This window comes from Ambystoma mexicanum, chromosome 9 (assembly GCF_040938575.1).
Source record: "Ambystoma mexicanum isolate Mex_15411 chromosome 9, UKY_AmexF1_1, whole genome shotgun sequence".
In the NCBI taxonomy this organism is placed as follows: Eukaryota; Metazoa; Chordata; class Amphibia; order Caudata; family Ambystomatidae; genus Ambystoma; species Ambystoma mexicanum.
This window is the reverse complement of record NC_090931.1, coordinates 581,708,255-581,725,882: the sequence shown is the minus strand read 5'-3', so window position 1 is coordinate 581,725,882 and position 17,628 is coordinate 581,708,255. Positions and strand designations below refer to the sequence as shown.

Below are 17,628 nucleotides of genomic sequence, written 5' to 3'. Positions count from 1 at the left end.
TCCTTTGCTCTGCTATTTGATTGGCTATTCTAAATTTGATTCTAAATTCTTTCCCTCCTCCTTGCTCTGGTACTGCTTTGGGAGTCTGTCATAGATATGGAATACGTCGGAGACCCAATTCCCTCGAAGAACAAGTTACTTTCTTACCTGGTAACGTTCTTTCGATGGGATGGTCCAACGACGTATTCCATATCGCTCCCGCCCTGCCTTCCCCGCTGCAGAATTTCTTTTGCGATTGCAGCTTACGTTCCGCAAGGCTTTGTGTCTGACTGGCAGTTGACTAATGTCACACGTTCTGGGGGAAAAAACTAAAACTGATGCTACGGGCGTCGTGCGTCCTACTTATCACATCGGATGACGTCGGACGTCGGAGGAGGTCCTCGACGACGGCGCATCGACGTAGGACGCAGACGCCGAAAAAAGTTTCCGAAGCAGCACAGCTGTGGTGATTACATGTCATAGATATGGAATACGTCGTCGGACCATCCCATCGAAAGAACGTTACCAGGTAAGAAAGTAACTTGTTCTTCTCACTCATTGTATGGCCCAAAGCCTACGTCCATGCTGACCGCCTGCAAACCGAAAAATACTACAAATAAACGAAAATGACATGCACCGAAGACTATAATTTCGACGTGTGTTGAGAAAGAAAACCACACGTGTCGAAGCTAGTTCTTCCTTATCTGGCAGTCTCAACAAGAAGAAACAAACACAGGAACAGGTGAAAATGCAAGAAGTAACTTTTCTAATGCAGGGGTCACTGGGCTGCTCAGGGCAATGGACAAAAAGATTTGAGGTCATTATGATCAAAATGACCTAATTCATGGAGTTTTTAGAAAAACACTCTTTAACATAACCAAAGGTTAGGTACCTGCCAAAAAAATCAAGAGTTGAACTGTTTGTCCCTTATGAGTAGCCAGTGTAGATACAAATATATGAGGAAGATGATTTTGAGGAAGAAAACAAAGATGCAGACGTAGAAAGACCTTCCTGTGCCCTCACCAGACCTCGATGAACCCATCTCCTCTTCGCCTATTGATATACCACATAATGGCCTGCTTAGAAAAGCAGTCCATTACTTCAAAATAGACACGAATCTGAGGAAGACAGACTTCCTCAATTGAAAGAATGGGCAGCATGGATCTGAGTAAGTGCAAGAGGCTGGGGAGCTATAGGTGTTAGGTACACCCCCTAAGTGCACGGTAGGCAGAAGCACTGCAAGGAAGACTGTTCCTGGAGGAGCCTGGTACCCAGTGAGACTGAGAGAACCTAGCAACCTGTCGGCGCAGCATACAGGTAAGTTATGAAGGGAGCGAGAGAGAGCAGGCAGAGGAGAAAACAAGGGTCTTGAGCTGCTTCCAGAATTTCAACTGGTCCGGCTCAAGTCTGAGAGGGGCAGGGAGGTCATTCCAGAGGGAGGCACCCGCAGAAGAGCGAGATCTATCCCCCACTTTCTGCCTGGAGAAGCATTTAAACCTAGCGTCTTACCTTGGAGATAGCTGAGCGAAGGACTCTAGAACGAAGGTATTTCATAAGAGAGTTGGATGTAGTGCGGGCCCCAGAAAGACTTGTGGAAATTGCAGAGGGTCTTGAACTTGATACTTGCAGCTGCCGGGAGCCAGTGGAGAGTTTTCAGGGCTGGAGAGATGCGTCCCTGGGCTTGAGGCCAAGGTTAAGTCTCTCAGTACTGTTCTGGATTAGTTACAGGGGGCGAAGAGTAGAGGTAGGCATATTGAGAAAGAGATGATGCAGTAGTCCAGCATGGAGAGAACCAGGGCTCTGGAGACAGTGAGCATATGGGGGAAAGTGAGGAAAGGTAGAATACCTCGGAGGTGCAGCTAGAACTGGTCCTTTTTGGCAAGTCTATGATGTGAAGAGAGAAAGATAGGGAGGATTCGAAGATGAAGCCAAGGTTTTTTGCCTCACAGGAACGCGAGGGTATAGGGCCCAGGGCCGTGGTTGAAGTGGATGTAAAGAAATAGTCTAACTATATTCCCTGCTGGCCTGCCCCCGCTGCCCATAAATCCCATCACCTTGGCCCCTCCCACGCGCAGACCAAACCCCCAAACAAACTCGTGCTGTTTGCGGGAGTGTTCAGTGCTGTGCACTTTAGTGCAAGTTTCAACTTCTCCCTACTCTTTTTTTATTTTAAAAGAAACCATTGCAGAACGGATTCTTTTCAAAATAAAAGTATAGGAACAGTCACCGCTCCCATTCACTCCTGCTCACTTCGACCACTGGCACAGGGAGGCTCTTTTTGACAAAGCAGTCGATCAGGCGATCGGAACTGCAAAAAAGGACCATGAAACATTGATTCAAATTACAAACTGTTCTTTTCAGCAGAGGGAACACAATCAAGCCGGCAGGGTTTTCGTAGCCAAAGCTACTCTAGGTCTGCAGCACAGACAACTTACTCCTCGGGTGCAGGCTTCTCCTCATGGTTCAGAAACCAGGGACAATTGTCTTCATCTCAGTCCTTGTTTCAAAAAAACAGTTCACAAGGGGCTGAGGGAGAGGCCAAATCACAAGAGGTTTGCCTACTTCTGCAAAACAATGACTCACTGTTACAAGTCCCTCCTCCCATATCACCCGAGCAGGGTGTCGTATAACCTAATTCGCCCACGTATGAGAGGGAATCACATCAGACAAGTGGGCACTGTCAACAGTAAAACATGGGTATTGCATCCAGTTGCAAAAACCACTCAATCACCCACCGATACACAGAATAAGGTAAACAAGGATATTTATTTTGTGTACTTCCTTGTTCAGAAGAAAGACAAAACAAAACGCCCAATGCTGGGCCAAATGCCAGCAAACACTTATGTAAACCCACAAAAATTCAGAATGATAACACAAGAAGTCCTTGCACTGTTCAAAAGAGGAGACTTTATGGCAACACTGTATATAAAAAAAATGCAAACATTGAAAATACCTATGGTTCAAAGTGAGTCAAGCACATTATCAATTAAGTGTGCTCCTCTTTGGGGTCGCGTCAACCCTGCGTATGTTCAGAAAGGTAATGGCAGTAGTGGCTGCACACCTACGCAGAGACTGTATTGCTGTGTACCTATGATGAATCAACTTCCGGGGTCCAGGGGTGAATATATGTTTCTAAACCATCAATCAGCCCCACACCTTTAGTACACCAGAAGATACCCAAACAAAGTGGAACAAGCACATTTAAACCACCTTGTCCAATGTTGGTAATGTGGACGGAACGGCAGGCTTATCTCTGAAAAGTTGTGGATCGTTGGTTAGTTGCAACACAGCGAAAACACAATTATTACCCAATGATGAAAGGGACTGTCCATTCAAGGTTGTATCAAAAATATCTACTTTATTTATATCACGACAGTTCTAGCAACACTACGGAATACAGCCCACCCTTTAAAGGAATGCAGAGGACAAACCGTTTCAAAGAAGGAAAAGGGATGTACTCTGGATACTGACGGGAGGGTAGTCTGTATGGGTAATAATCGCAACAGGGAGCAATGGGTCTTAAAATGTCTCTAGGGTCCTTCTGGGAAGGACCAGGGGGACAGAACCTCAATGTACCTTGTGCTGTAGGTGTTCTCGGTGCTCAACAGGGTCGAGTCAGCTTCAGGGACCGAGTTCAAGACTGAAGTCAGCTACGGGGTATCAAGCAGCAAGACGATTTGACAAACTGCTGCAGGCTGGCCTATGTGGCGGCTCGGGTTCAGGAATCGTTCAGTGCTGATGGGTGGTTCTGAAACACTGGTCGAGATGTCTCGTTTGTCTTTAAGCACCTTCTGCTTCACAACGGTCAGCGTTGCAGTCGGTTGCAGCTCAAGGAACTCAACTGGCTCAAAATGTCCTTTAAGTCGGTTGTCGGTAGATGCTAGTCGAGGCACTTCTCCCAGCTTCTTCAGTGGGCTTGTCCTTTAAGGTGGACGGCCCAAAGTGAAGGTGTGTTTCAGGCAACTGCCATGTCCTTAGTTGCAGGTTCTGAGACCTTCTGGCAATCCCTATCCAGGAAGTTTGCTGCAGAGCCCAGCAGGGCACACTGTGCTTGCTGGGTACCGGTTCTGGAGCGGCTAGAGAGTCCTCTGTGTTCTGGATCTCCCTCCGTTCACTGGGAGATGTTTAAGAGGGGGCTGTTGCTTTGCTCGTTGGAAATCCTGGCCTTCATTTACTGGCGGAAGATGCAAGTCAGACTATACCTTCAGCCAGAGTCCAAGGATGAGTTCTTTCGGCTTCTGATGAAGCCTTCAGATCTGCCAAAAGAGGGGCTTGGTCCTCTTTTAAAGCCATGTGGGCCACAGTGATTATTGTAGGCTAAGCTTAACTTAATGAACCAATCCTGGGGTCCCTACCAACAATCTCCTCTTTGCGCGATGTCACAACCAGAGTGCTTTGCAACAGTAAAGGTAAAGTGGTGAAATCTTGGGAAACTAAGTCCCTCCCATCATCCGGTCTGTTGATCAAAGATTCTCTCTGGGAAATGGAGCTCTCTGTGGTTGATTAAAGCGGCTGGTCTCTCTTGAAGCTGCAGCGGGACCAGAGACTCTTGCTCCTGCAAACCACATTCTTGTACTTTATAAACGGGGTCCCTGTACCGGGGTGGCCTACCGTAAACACCCGCCCCAGACATGACCGTTCACGGTCATTGATGCAGAGTGCGGGGGAGATAGCTTCAGGTTGACATTTAAATTAGAAGGGCTGCTGGGTTTCCTGTCTCCTTTGTTAACCTCTGCAGCCAGGCACACATTTTCCTGAGGATAGTCGACAATTATTCCATTTAATAAAAAAATTCAAAAAACCCAGAAGAGCTCACGCCCACCATGCAGATGGTGGAATTCCTCACAGTACCCTTTACTGGATGACTGGCTAATGACAGGAACACCACAAATATATCTGCAAAACCTACAGAAAATAATACATTTTCTGCACAAACTGGGCTTTTCTATCAACAAAAAAGTCATACCTAATCACCAATCAGCAAAAACTGTTACTAAGGACCGTCATTCAGACCAAGATGCCTCCGTCTTCCACTCCAATAAGAGGATCCAAAACCTAATACAACAAATACCTTGTTATGCAGCAGGCCGGCAGATGAGTCCGAAAAGTTATGCACATTCTTGGCATTATGGCGTTCCGCATTTTCATCGTGTGACATTCAAGTCTTCATATGCGTCCAGTGCAAGAGTGGTTAGCGAAACACAACTTGCATCCACAGCAGACTCATAACTCAGTTTGGGGAGCCCATTTTCTCCACCAACCATGTTTTACATCAACTAGCATGTCACGATGCCTGCCCCCGGAAAGCCAGACCAGGCCCAGCAACCCCGGAAGCAGGCATCATGCCACTTGAAGCATGCCCAAAAACCCCAGTTAGGGGCTCTTTGGCTACAGTCCTGGCGCCTATGGCGCCAGGCTCATAAGAATAAAGTCAGTCCTGGCGCCATGGGCGCCAGGCTCATTACAGAAATCTTACCAGTTGCAGACCATGCTGCATACCTACCTGATGCAGACCATGCTGCACGAAGCCACAAGCCAAATGAGGCTTAAAGGGACTACTTTACCTCAGGGACTCCTTTTCTTTCGGGTGGGGCTGTGGAAGAATACTTACCTGGGACTTCTTCCAAGGCTATTTAAGCCACACCCGGACAGCCACACGTGCTTCGCGTTATTCCGCTTGCTGCAGCGTGACGCTCACCGTGTCTTCAGCAGCTCCAGTCTTCAGCCACGCCCGCTTCAGCCCCGGAACACCTAGAACAAGAAAAGGAGAAGAGGTCAGAACAAAACCCTTACCTGAATCCTTGATCCAGCACATCATCGATCTGGAAGAGAGAAGCCTTCTCGGGTGCATTGCCACGCACCTCGCAGAGCCGCGCTGAACTCACCAACCGAGGCTGCATTCCTTTACTCCATCGCAAATCCAGCATCTGCAGGCCATTCTTCAACACCTGGGGGAGTCAAGAACAGATAGGTGAGCAAGGGGAATACAAACCACCCCCAAAGACTTACCTGATTTACCATAGGGGGGGTACTCACCTCATCTCGGGTCGGCGTAGTCCATTCCGCATCACCCCCGCACCCCGGCCCCTAAGGGGGAAAAAACAAGGACAATACAACCTAACTCCAAAGACTTACCTGATTTACCACAGGTGGGTACTCACCTCATTTCGGGTCGGCGCAGTTAATCCTGCATCATCGCTGTACCCCGGCCCCAAAGGGGAGAACCACAATAGACTTACCAGGATCTTACCAATTGCCACTTGGAACTCTTCTGGTGGTTTAAATCCGCAACCTGCAAGGAATCTGGCAGAGTGAAGATCAGACTTTTGAACTCTTACGAACAATTGGACTTAGAGTCAATACTGGAACTCACCAATTCCTCCACGCCAGTGAAGTAACTCGTTGTCTACGCGCCCTTGCGCTCGACGCAGGATGGAGAACTCCTCTTTCCGAATCTTCAGGTGAGATTAAGAGGGGACTTCAGGAGTGTCCTGTGGGCAGACAAGGGGAGTGGGAAGGCGGGTTAACGCTCAGATTACGGGAGGTTAATTCCCTTTCTCCATTGCAGAAAGATATTCGTACGAGTCCAACAAATGAAGCTAAGTGGGTCTGTCCAGTCTGTCATCTCGGCTCTACGTGTTACTCTGGTGGAAGCAACAGCAGGCCAGGCCAGATCGTCGCCCCCGTGGGAATCAGGTGAGCGTAACAAACAGGACAGACTCACTCCGTCGGCCTGTCCACACTAGCACAGAACATCTACTAGAGCCTCCAAAGAGGAGTACATCTCCAGTCCCAACATGTTCCAGGGGAACACAACTGCCTAGCAGACACACTAAACAGAGGCACATATCGGTCCTCAGAACACGAGTGAGAGTTACATTCTAAGTAACATTTGTACACGTTGGGCCAACCAGACATGGATTTTCCACAAAAGAAAACACAAAATACCTAAATGACGCCTTGAGGTTCCCGTAGAAGGAATTCAAGAGTAATGTTCTGTGGATCAGTTGGTCAGGGATATTTGCTTTTCTTTTTCCTCTGACCCCACTATTAAACAGGGTAGTCCACAAGATGCACCAGGAGAAATTCCGATGTGGGCTTTTCGGATGTGGATTTCCTTACCACCTCAAATAGTCCATTTGCCCACCAATGAAACTAACATGTCCTTACAACAGGTCACAGAATCGGTGGTTAACTCTACTTCCTCTTCCAATTTAGCAGCTTGGCTCCGCAAAACCGTTTGGTCACCTTAATTTGTCATTAAGCCCAACAATAGACAGTGCTTTTTCAATACATGGAAAAGATTTGTAGTATGGTGTAAAAAATCAAATGTCAAGCCTTTTGACTGTTCATCACATGTAATGCACTACCTATTGCACTTATTAGACTCTGGTCTTATTTTTAATTCATTAAGTCTTTCTTGCAGCTCTATTGTAGTATTGGAGGATGCTGGAAGTCGCCAGGTAACATGGATGACCATTCATTTATACCATGACGGTATCCACACTATTCAATTATATCATGGCAGTATTCAAACTGCTTAAAGCATATAGAGCCAAAAATGTAAACGTCACATTTAAAATCTTGCAAATAAACCAAAAATCCGCTGCATCCAAACCGTTAAACTACACTAATATTGAAATGTTTGTACTTAAACAGTTAAAACAAATGTCCATGAGTTGCACGTAGAACGGTGCTGGCAAACTAAAGCAAAATCCAAAACAGTACCTTCTATCCATCGGAACAGGAAACATTGTTGACGCACCCACGCTCCGTTACATTTTTCTGTGGCATTGTTTATTCAACAGCAACAAAACACCGTAGCTGTATCACCTTAAACTCTTGTCAGCATTGCGGCAGCATTATAAATGATTTCTGTCAGTCTTTCTTAAAGGGTACTTCCTTTTGAATACAGGGTAGATCCTTCCATACGCAAAATTATAATTTCCTGCAACATTAGCATGTTGTAGGCACTTCGCGCTTAACACTTAATCATAAAAAATTGAAATGGAAAACATTCCTCTTCCAGGCGTGTCATCACGTAAGCCCACGCTCCTAGGGCCACTCTTCCATCGCTTAACTGCATTCATACAAGCAGATAAAACAATGGTTCCTCTGGAATGGAACACTTTGAAGAAGAGTGCTTAGGGAATCAGCGTTCCGATCACCGCCGTTGCCGCACACCAGCAGCATACGTCAACATTAGTGATGCGGCCACCGGGCTGTATGGACCCCCGGCATCATTATTACAGCAACGTTGAGATCAGCGCTGCACACCCAAAAAGGACACTTCATGGCCCAAAAATCACTCCCACTGGCAACGTGAATAATATAAGATGCTCATATGCACGCCAACACAGCTCTGAATTTTCCTGCGCTGCGCAATTGCATGACTTTTACAGTACCTTGATTTGGGAGCACTTCTCGCAGCTACCTGAATATGTACCAAACGGCACGCTGTCTTCTGGCTGCCTACACTTATCATGCAGGATTTATACCTGATATAGCCCCCATAAGGAACCTTCATATCAGCTTGGGGCTTATGGAAACCTCTTCATGGACAGCTGGCTGGGTCTGCATACATGGCTTCATTTCTCCTGGACACTTCGTGGATCACAGCCGTTCTTATCCTCATCACAGGAATCAGCAGGTCTTATCCAGTATATCCTTCTCATTACTGGGACCACATGCAAGCCTTCTCCAATATATAAATTGACAAGGGGGGTCCTGGGAGTCCCTCTGCCAGACATTAGTCCTGGTTATCAGGGACTTACTCAGAGTCTTTAGCTCACTATCTTTCACAGAGAAAAACTATCCCAAACATATCAGTCTTTGTCTTGCCCTGGGGCAGTCCAGCACCAAAATGCTAGGCAATTCTCCTCTGAACAAGTGTACCAACAGCATCCCCAGAGACGTGGTTCGGTCTGGTTGGACCTCATCAGTAGGGAGTAGCTGTATGTTTTTCATACCAGTACTAAACAAGATGGTTTAGTTTGAACAGCAAATTCTTCTCACCGTGAATGAAGAGGAAGCCAATACTATCTATGTATAAAAAAAGTCAAAATGTGTGTTTGTGGCGAAGCTTTGTTCCTTAGACCATTCCACAACGTTTCACCAATCTGCACCACATTTTGCATAGTTACCTGTTAGGACCCTCCGAACATTACTGGCTACATGGCATTTGGACACCCCACCCCGTTCCCTGGATTTCAGCACAAGTCCAAATTTGTTGGTAGGTTTGTGGCTTGAGGAAGTGTTGTTACTTGGATAAATACACACTGTTTCACCAATCTGCACAAAATTGTGCATAGTTGACTGTTAGGACCCTCTGGACATTACTAGCTACATTACATTTGGACACCCTGCCCTTTCTCCGGATTTCAGCACCTTCACACAAGATGGTTGCCTAAAATCAGCAAAACATCAATGTGGTTATAGAAGGACTGGTCCCGACACGAGGAACAAAAGAGAACTCGAAAACCATGTGTTCAGGCCTTGGGATGCACGGTTTCCGAGATATTTGCACTGCAATTAACTGCATTGCGCCAGGTGGGGAAAGACCAGAGAAGGTGAAGGTCCACATTTGCAGCAGCACACCAACTCTTGCTGCCCCCCCCCCCTTTCCGACATCTGCTCTGGGGAGATATCAGCCAGCCACAAGCACCCATTCTATGTGCAGTTTACTTCAGGATGCAAAGCACATCAAGCGATAAGCGAATCAGAACAGCGACCTACAGGATTATTGATTTTCAACAATTGATATGAACGTGGTCATGTCTGTCTACAGAACCTGTTCGGAGAACCGGTACTTTTTGCTAGTAGTGCAGTAAATATGGACTGTATGTCCCACAATTATTTTCTCTTTACCATGGTCGTGTTGGATAGAACAGAGGAGTTCTGTATCCTCAACAGTATTGGTTTTGCTTTCATTGCACATTTACATAGACAGGCGTGTTCTGGGCGTCATAGGCTGTCAAGATCAATGCAAAATCCCCAGGATAAAGGTTGAAAAGGATACCGGGAGGCCCAGTTCTGGGTATTGTTACTTGACTCTAACACAGTTTGTTACAGTGCCATAGCATGCCATCTAGACGGCCCTCTGTTTCAAATATTCAGCGATTTGAATCGACCATCAGCGGCATAGGCAGTATTATAGCTTGTAAAAGAGCTGACCTGTTTGGGGGCGTATATTCCCATGCTGCTATTTATTGGCATCATGTCATCGCACATTCACTCCGTTCTTTCATGCCCCTGCATTGAATTCGTCACAGTACGTTGCCGCCGAATTCTGTTCATTTATTTGAGACTTGGAACAAATAACTGACGTTATTTCACCAAAATCGAAGCAAAAATGCAATCACACGTCCTTTGATTCTCCCTCCCCCCTCGCATAGCCCCATAAGAAATATCTCATGACTTTTAACCCTCAATGACCAGCAGTGAATGAAAAGAATCCTACAATAACCGAAATTCTAATCAATACTTACAAATCTTAGGATCTGATCAGGGCTTCATTTCCCTGTTAAACAATGCGCCCGTATCAGTTACTGTTAATGGGGACGCATTAGTATCATGGTCTTTTGTCATTTCTTGTTTTTAAGTAAACCGCATTGGCTCTTGGAATTTTAGGAGGAAATGTTATCTTTTAATGAAGAGTGATGGATGGTTTCAGAGGAATTGAGTTTTAGACAGTAGACTTCAAAACTAACCCAGACCACCTGAAGTCTCATATTTATTTCCCTGTTCTAGACCTAAAATGTATTTTGTCCTTGACTGCTTAAAAAACAAACGTTCTCACTCATACATTACTGCTCAACCTGTTTTCTTTCTTTATCTTCCTCGCCTACAGGCACTTTATTGAATTCTTGCGAAGTCACCATTTTTGTAAATACCAGATTGAAGTGCTGACCAGTGGCACTGTTTATTTGGCAGACATCCTGTTCTGTGAATCTGCACTGTTCTATTTCTCAGAGGTAAAAAAAAGGTTTTGATATTGTGCAACCATAAATTCTGAAGCAAGTTAAATTCTCGTTTTCCCTTTTAAAGCCATAACGTAATTTCAAGATGTATTATTGAAAGCTATAATACTGTGTGAGTCCTGTAAAGGCGCATAGGTCTTGCTATTCAAGAGAGTGCTGGCTTAATGCAGAAACATTATTCTAGATTTCTAAAAGCTCATTGTGTGTTCTCACACTATGTAAAGCCTGGACTCAATCCAGGGCTTGTCGATCATTTCTGTTAGCAATATTCTAAGATAGAATTTCATTTCTTTGCACTATTGGCCCCACTTGTGAGTCCCCCGGCACTTTTGCTGGACTCATGGACTTTTGATCAGTTCTCCTGTTTCCAAGGATAGGGGGATACTTTCTATCCTGCGTAACTTTTATTTTGTGGAATCCACACACCCCACCTTATATGGAGTGCTGAGGGGACACATTGTATCCCTTTTTCCACTTCTGTCAATTTCTAGCTACCGTGACCATTTCATCTGTCTGGTGGCAGTGGACGTTTTCTACCGAATTGTTGAGTTTTACAAGCAGGCTGTTGCAGCTGCGGTAAGGAACACAAGGGTCACAATTGTACTAACATGGTGCCTTTCTGCTTTTTTCACCAACTCTTGATGACTTGTCCTTCCTTGAGCCGCCTTCTGCTGTGCTAGGTGGGGGAGGTCCCGCTGACTCTTTTGTCTTTTCCAGGCTCCCATTGGGAAGCCCGCCCGAGGGCACCAGCGTGTCTGGCAGGACGGGAAGCTGGTAGTGCACCAACACTCTGCAGGTCTTTGTCCTCCAGTGTGTCTGCTTGAATACAGTTCAGACTGGGAGTAAGGCTGTCCCATTGGGACAGCCACCCCCCAAAGTTTGAATATGGCATGACTGCTGATTGGCTAAGTTTCTGCCGAAAGGCGAGGGTCCTGGAGCATAACAAGAAGCTCGACCCATGGAACGAAGACTCTGAGAAAGGAGGACATCTAGAGCCATCTCCTGTGACTGCCAGTGACTGCTGAGTGACGGCTGCTGCAACCTCCTCTTCTGATGGACAGGGAAGACGCAGACCAGACGACTTCCTCCCCTGGACTATTGGGAGTCTCGAGACCATCTGCATTTTGCACCATCCTTCCAAGAGTTGCGACTGTCCTGTGCTGCAATTCCCCAATACCTGGACCAATTTGCTGTGCATAGTCTCCTGAAGCGTGGTTTCAACTGGAACTTCGTGGGTATCCTGCTGGACCTCAAGTGACTCTTTCCTACTCTGAGACATCGCCCCTTCCAAGTCCGGGACCGAGAAACGAAGAGAAGTCTGCCTTGTGACAACTGTCACTGAACCGAAGCCTGTGTTGAGTCTCAACAAGCCAGTATCGTGAAGATCGTCTGCTGGGCATCATCCCATCGCAAGAAGCTGACGGTCTGTTCCTGCCAAAAGTTCCTTCTTCAGCCTCCAGGCCAAGAATCCAAACAGGCACTGATATCACCTCACCTGGGGGCCGTTGACCTAGTCTTCTTTCTTCATGAAAAGTTACTTTCCTGCTCCTAGGTACTCACCTGGGTGCTTGCTGTGTTGAATCAGACTCCTCTTGAGCTTTGAGACACATTGGAGCGGACAACCCAACTGTGTTCTCCCAGTCCTAAGGACACTGGTCCTTTTGGTCTACAATCCTCCAGGGAGTCTGCCTGACATCCCTGGACCACCTTTTGACTAAACATTTGAACTACCTGTGACATGGAAGAAACCTGCTAGTTTGACCACTTTGACAGCACCGGTCTTCCTTTGTACTTCCTCCCGCGTTGACCCGGGTTGACCCAGTGTCCCCACTGACTTTGAGACACCCATTCCCAGGTAGGGCTGGACTTTCTAAAGTATAGGTTGCCTAAAAGTACTTAACAGTATCTGTTATGCTTACTTTAAATGTTGGTTATAAGAAATGATTTGCTGAACTTGAATGCTATGCATACTTCTTACCTGTATATCAGAGTATATGTTTACTGTTGAACTAATTCTTAATCTTACTGTACATAAATGTGAATGTTTAATAACCTGTAATTCTATTACTGTTCACTGCCTTAGTGTTTATAATAAGCATATTTTATAAAAACTACTTTGTATACGTGTAGTCATGACTATAGGTGTGCCCTGAGTTCTTTGTACTTGCCTTCAGTCCTTCTCCCTCAGACTAGGCCTGGCTGCTCGTCCATTGCTACGAAACCTAGAAGAATGCTACTTGGAGTTGAAGTATGCCATTTGTTTCCTAAATAATTTTCTCTTTAACATTTGGATATCTAGAATATCAAGGAAGAAATTATGCAGTAAATGAATCTATAAATGTGTCTCTCATGCACATTTTACTGATTGTCGGAAGACTTCCATACAGCGGGAGAGGACTCCACTCCTTATGCGTTGAGGTAATGGACCTGAGCCTGTGTGACGGAATCGCAACCCTTGATAGGAGACTCCAAATAAGTGTTAATATTTTGGCCATTAACCTGCATATTACTGTAGAGTTAGGGGACCAGCTTGAATTTACTTTGCATATCTTTTGCACACCAAAGTGGGGTCTTTGCCACCTGTTCAAGCTTGTCCTTATGAAAGCAACTAAACTTTCACTAGGAAAAGGGTTGAAAATGTTGAACATGCATGAAAAAATAAATATGCATATGTCTGGCGTCTTGCAGGTTGTGGTGCTCTTCCAAAGTTTCAGCCAGATGGTATGCTTCGCTTCGGCATCCCCAATGCCTGCACAGATCCTACTGATACATTATTAAGACAGATATAGTGCTTGGATGGGTACAGCATTGTCTCAAATTAGTTAACTCTCACTTAGACTCTTGTTTCCCTCTAATATAACTCAATTTCTCTACCGGGCTTTACTCGTGTGCCAAAGCAGACATTATGTTGCTTTAATTCAATTTGTCGCCTGTAACATGCTTTGGGCTGCTGCAAATACATTGTCTTGTCATGTGGGTCCTTATTCCAAATCAGCACAATCAAGTTGAGCACACATTTCCTATGTTTGCTTTGTCCCTGGCGGCTGCGTCTACAGGGGTCCAGCACCTTCATCAGCATCGACCATAGACCTTACACAGAAGAGCATTCTATAAGGCAATCCTGGATCTCAACACGGGCAACATTTGACCCGGCAACCATAGACTGGATCTAACCTTTTGAAAACCGGCAGCCGCCTTTAGCGCGCGGACAGCCGAACAAAGGGCTTTTTCAACACATGATTCCTGTGCTCACTACACACGACGCAAGGGGACCACTCACACAGTGATGTAGATTGGAGCGATCAATGTGTCATGATACAAGTACATTTACAGGGAAATCGAATTGGCCGACTCCCATTTCTTCTGTACCTATGGATTGGTACTATCCAGCTTTACTAGTTCAGAGCTCTCTACGAGAACAATTACCATAGAGGCTGTTCAAGATGAGAGCACTCCCTTGGGGGGAGTTGTCTGATGAAGAACCTTTATAGAATGTACTTGGGGTCATTCATTTCACCCTGAAGAAGGCGGCTACTACGAACACTTAAGAGTTGCATTTGTTCGGTTTGAACTATGTCGTATATCTGCCGCCGAAACGCTTACTGAGCAAGGGGGAACTCATGAGATAAAATAAAGGTTGACTAGTTTCGACTTTCGATGACTGTCTACATTGACTTACTGGACTTTTCCAGTTTCACCCCATGCAGCGTCGGCAAAGAGTGTCAGTTGGTGAAAATAACTAACAGATGCCACTGCTTACTACAGAGCATACAAACTAGAATATAAATGCCAATCGTTGGGTAGGATCATTGCTAGTTGGACTACATGGTGGCATAACCCCTACAGGATTTTTACCTTAAATTAGTAGATGTAAACCTAAATTGCACTCTAGATTCTATGTATTCTTTCTGTGATTTATGCAACAGTGAAACCTTTTTTCTCGGTGAACACCTATAGACAAAACTCGGGTGACTTGAGATTGATTGTTTGAAAATTCCACTTGTCATGTCTTTACAACCATGTTCAATTAGAGATTGGTCTCTTCATATGTGTTTGATTTTTTGTTTGGATTTAAAGTGTACGTACTTAAAGCAGTTCTGTCATTATGATTTTTCGGTACACTATATTCTATTTCAGAAGTAACTTCCCCTTTTAAGGTGCCAACATACACTTTTCTATTTTTCATTGTGTTCTTTATTATTTGTGAACAAACTAACTGTGTGGAAGCAATTACACCTTTAGGGTATTCACATATCTCTTCTCAATCATGCATGGTTATTTGTGAAAATCAACTGTATTTTTAAATATGACCATGTGAACCCACCATATAGCCCCTCTGTGTGTTTCTTTTCAGACAAACTTTCAGGCCTTTTTGATTCACTCAATTAGTAATACTGAGGGTCCCGACTTTGGTCTGGACAAAATATGACCATTATGAGGAAGACCCCCGGGTAGCAGTCCTCCTTTTTTTTTTTTGTTTGTTCCCCCTGGTTTTAATGATGCGCATGGAGTTTTTTGTGAGTGACTTCTGGCCACCATGATTGTAACCTACAATTGCCTGCTCAAAAGTGCATGACTTTATTTAGTTGACTTTACATTGGTTCCGCTGCCTGAAGTGTTTTACAGTTTATTTTAATTGGGCATAGATGCACACAATGAAGGTAAAAAAATGCAAATGTTAACCCCAGAAAAAGCTTGGAAACACTGGAAACTGGAAAAGCCAACCTAAACAAGTAAATCTGCATGACCTTTCTCAAAGCAAAAGAATTGGGCTGTAGGTGGATGTTAAGTGGCTGGAAATAACACTGCTTTTTGGAGTACCTACAGAAAAGGTTGGTGAGAAACATAGGGCATGCAGGAAAAGTGAGATCAAAAGTCTTAACTGTGGGAAGAGCAAGAACTACTAGCTATGTTTAATTTAGCTGCCAACTGGGATGTTACCTGAAAAATGCTCTGAAGATAAGGCAGCAAACATTTAACTGTGGCCAAAAGGGGTGAGAAGCCAATGAAGATGGAAAAGATGGTGGTGATGCAGGGAATCAATATTGTTGAGAACTTGTAGTCCCTTAGCTCCAGGTTAGCTTGACACAAACTGGTTTCAAGATCTAATTTTGACACTGTAGGTCAACTGATGCCTTACACATATTAGTATTGGACATAAGCACTGTTTGAAATCTACATAAAGGTGCATTAGGAAAACTCCTTTTTAGAGGGACAGATGTAGAGTGGCCACCTAGGCTGAACAGATATATTCAGTCAAAAAGGAGATCTGGTCCATATCTTGTTCTCAAACTGCAATTCAGAACAGCAAAACCTTGTGATCAATCTCATCACATATCGCTGAGGTCCAGAAACACAAGTAAATGGAGATATCCTTTATTTGCAATGCGTTCTCCACTACGGATGAGACCAGATTGTGATACGTACGTGGCTGTTGTGAGATGCGGCTGAATGTGGACTGCATAATGCCTTTGCTGGAAATAAAAACCCTGTAATAGCCAGTAAGTTGCCAGCATGTTAAAGATCCAGTTGGGGCTGTTTAAAAATAAAAAATAAAAAAAAATATATATATATATATATATATATATATTTTTTTTTTTTTTTTAATAAAGGAAGGATTCTTAATGCTTTATAGAAGATGGCAAAGAATGTGGTGCTTTAAGAAGGGTTAATGAGGGATAAAATGAACGGTCAGAGAAGACTGGGGATTGCTTTTAAAATAGAAAGGGGGGGATCAAGGTAAAAGGATGTGGCTTTAATAACTGGACTACATAGTTAGCCTGAAGACTAAAATGAACCAGACCAAACTAGTTCTCAAGTGCCCGATTCTTATGATTATTAGCATTTTTAAGGATATTTTATTTACGAACGAGTTACCTTAATTGACTTCTTCCATTTGGGTGGGTAGATATGTGGCAAGGATTTGTTCATACTGGCAAACTGTTCTTCTAAATGTTTTAATACAACTGAAATACGGTTTCAATCATATCTAGAATGTGCAGCTTGTGTCTTATGTGAAAAACGTGCAGCAGCCATATCGCCTCTGAATTCCTGGTAAGATCCCAAACGAAACCAGTCTTCGATCTTGTGCAGCGAACGCTTCTCATACTGGAGAGTATTAGGAAAGATTTTCTTTTTGCAACTTTCCCTCCATAGTTTCCTATGGAACCCCATTCCTTTTTCTCAGTTTTTGATCCAGTCCTGTACTTTTGAAGGAAAGTAGAGCCTTTTGCTCTCGTGTTATGTGGAACTGATCAGTCCTTCAGTAGTGGGAAACGTTTTCCCTTTTGAATTCTTATATTTTTAACTTTGTGCTGTGTGTAATGGGGATGCTTTTGTAGCACCCTAGCTTTTTACACAGAGGATTTTTGGTTACTTTCTTATGTGCCTAAAGACAAACTGGTGGCCGCAGTTACTATTTTACCTTTACTTTTTACCATTTTTGCATTACATTTGCTGTGCACATTAGCGTTTACCGCTACTAAACGTCGCTAATGCCCTAAAATGGCTGTGCCACAAGATTTTCTTTTCACTTGTTCTTTGGCCATATTGTAGTTTGGCCTTCTTCCTGCCCTCTCACGTCATTCTTCCTGCCCTCTCAGATCAGGAAAATCCTTACATAAGGGCATGCACTTGCCCGGCACGCTGCTCCTTTCATCCATTAATGAGC

General features: G+C 44.6%; 1 protein-coding gene across 3 annotated transcripts in view; it reads left to right on the top strand.

Moving 5' to 3' along the window:
* Nucleotides 1-17,628, top strand: part of AKAP10 (A-kinase anchoring protein 10) — a 538,635-nt gene that overhangs the window by 319,419 nt on the left and 201,588 nt on the right. For all 3 annotated transcript variants that reach the window (XM_069615189.1, XM_069615188.1, XM_069615190.1), the window contains one exon: nt 10,829-10,952. In XM_069615189.1, coding sequence (XP_069471290.1) covers nt 10,829-10,952 — 124 coding nt within the window. The remainder of the gene's footprint in view (nt 1-10,828; nt 10,953-17,628) is intronic.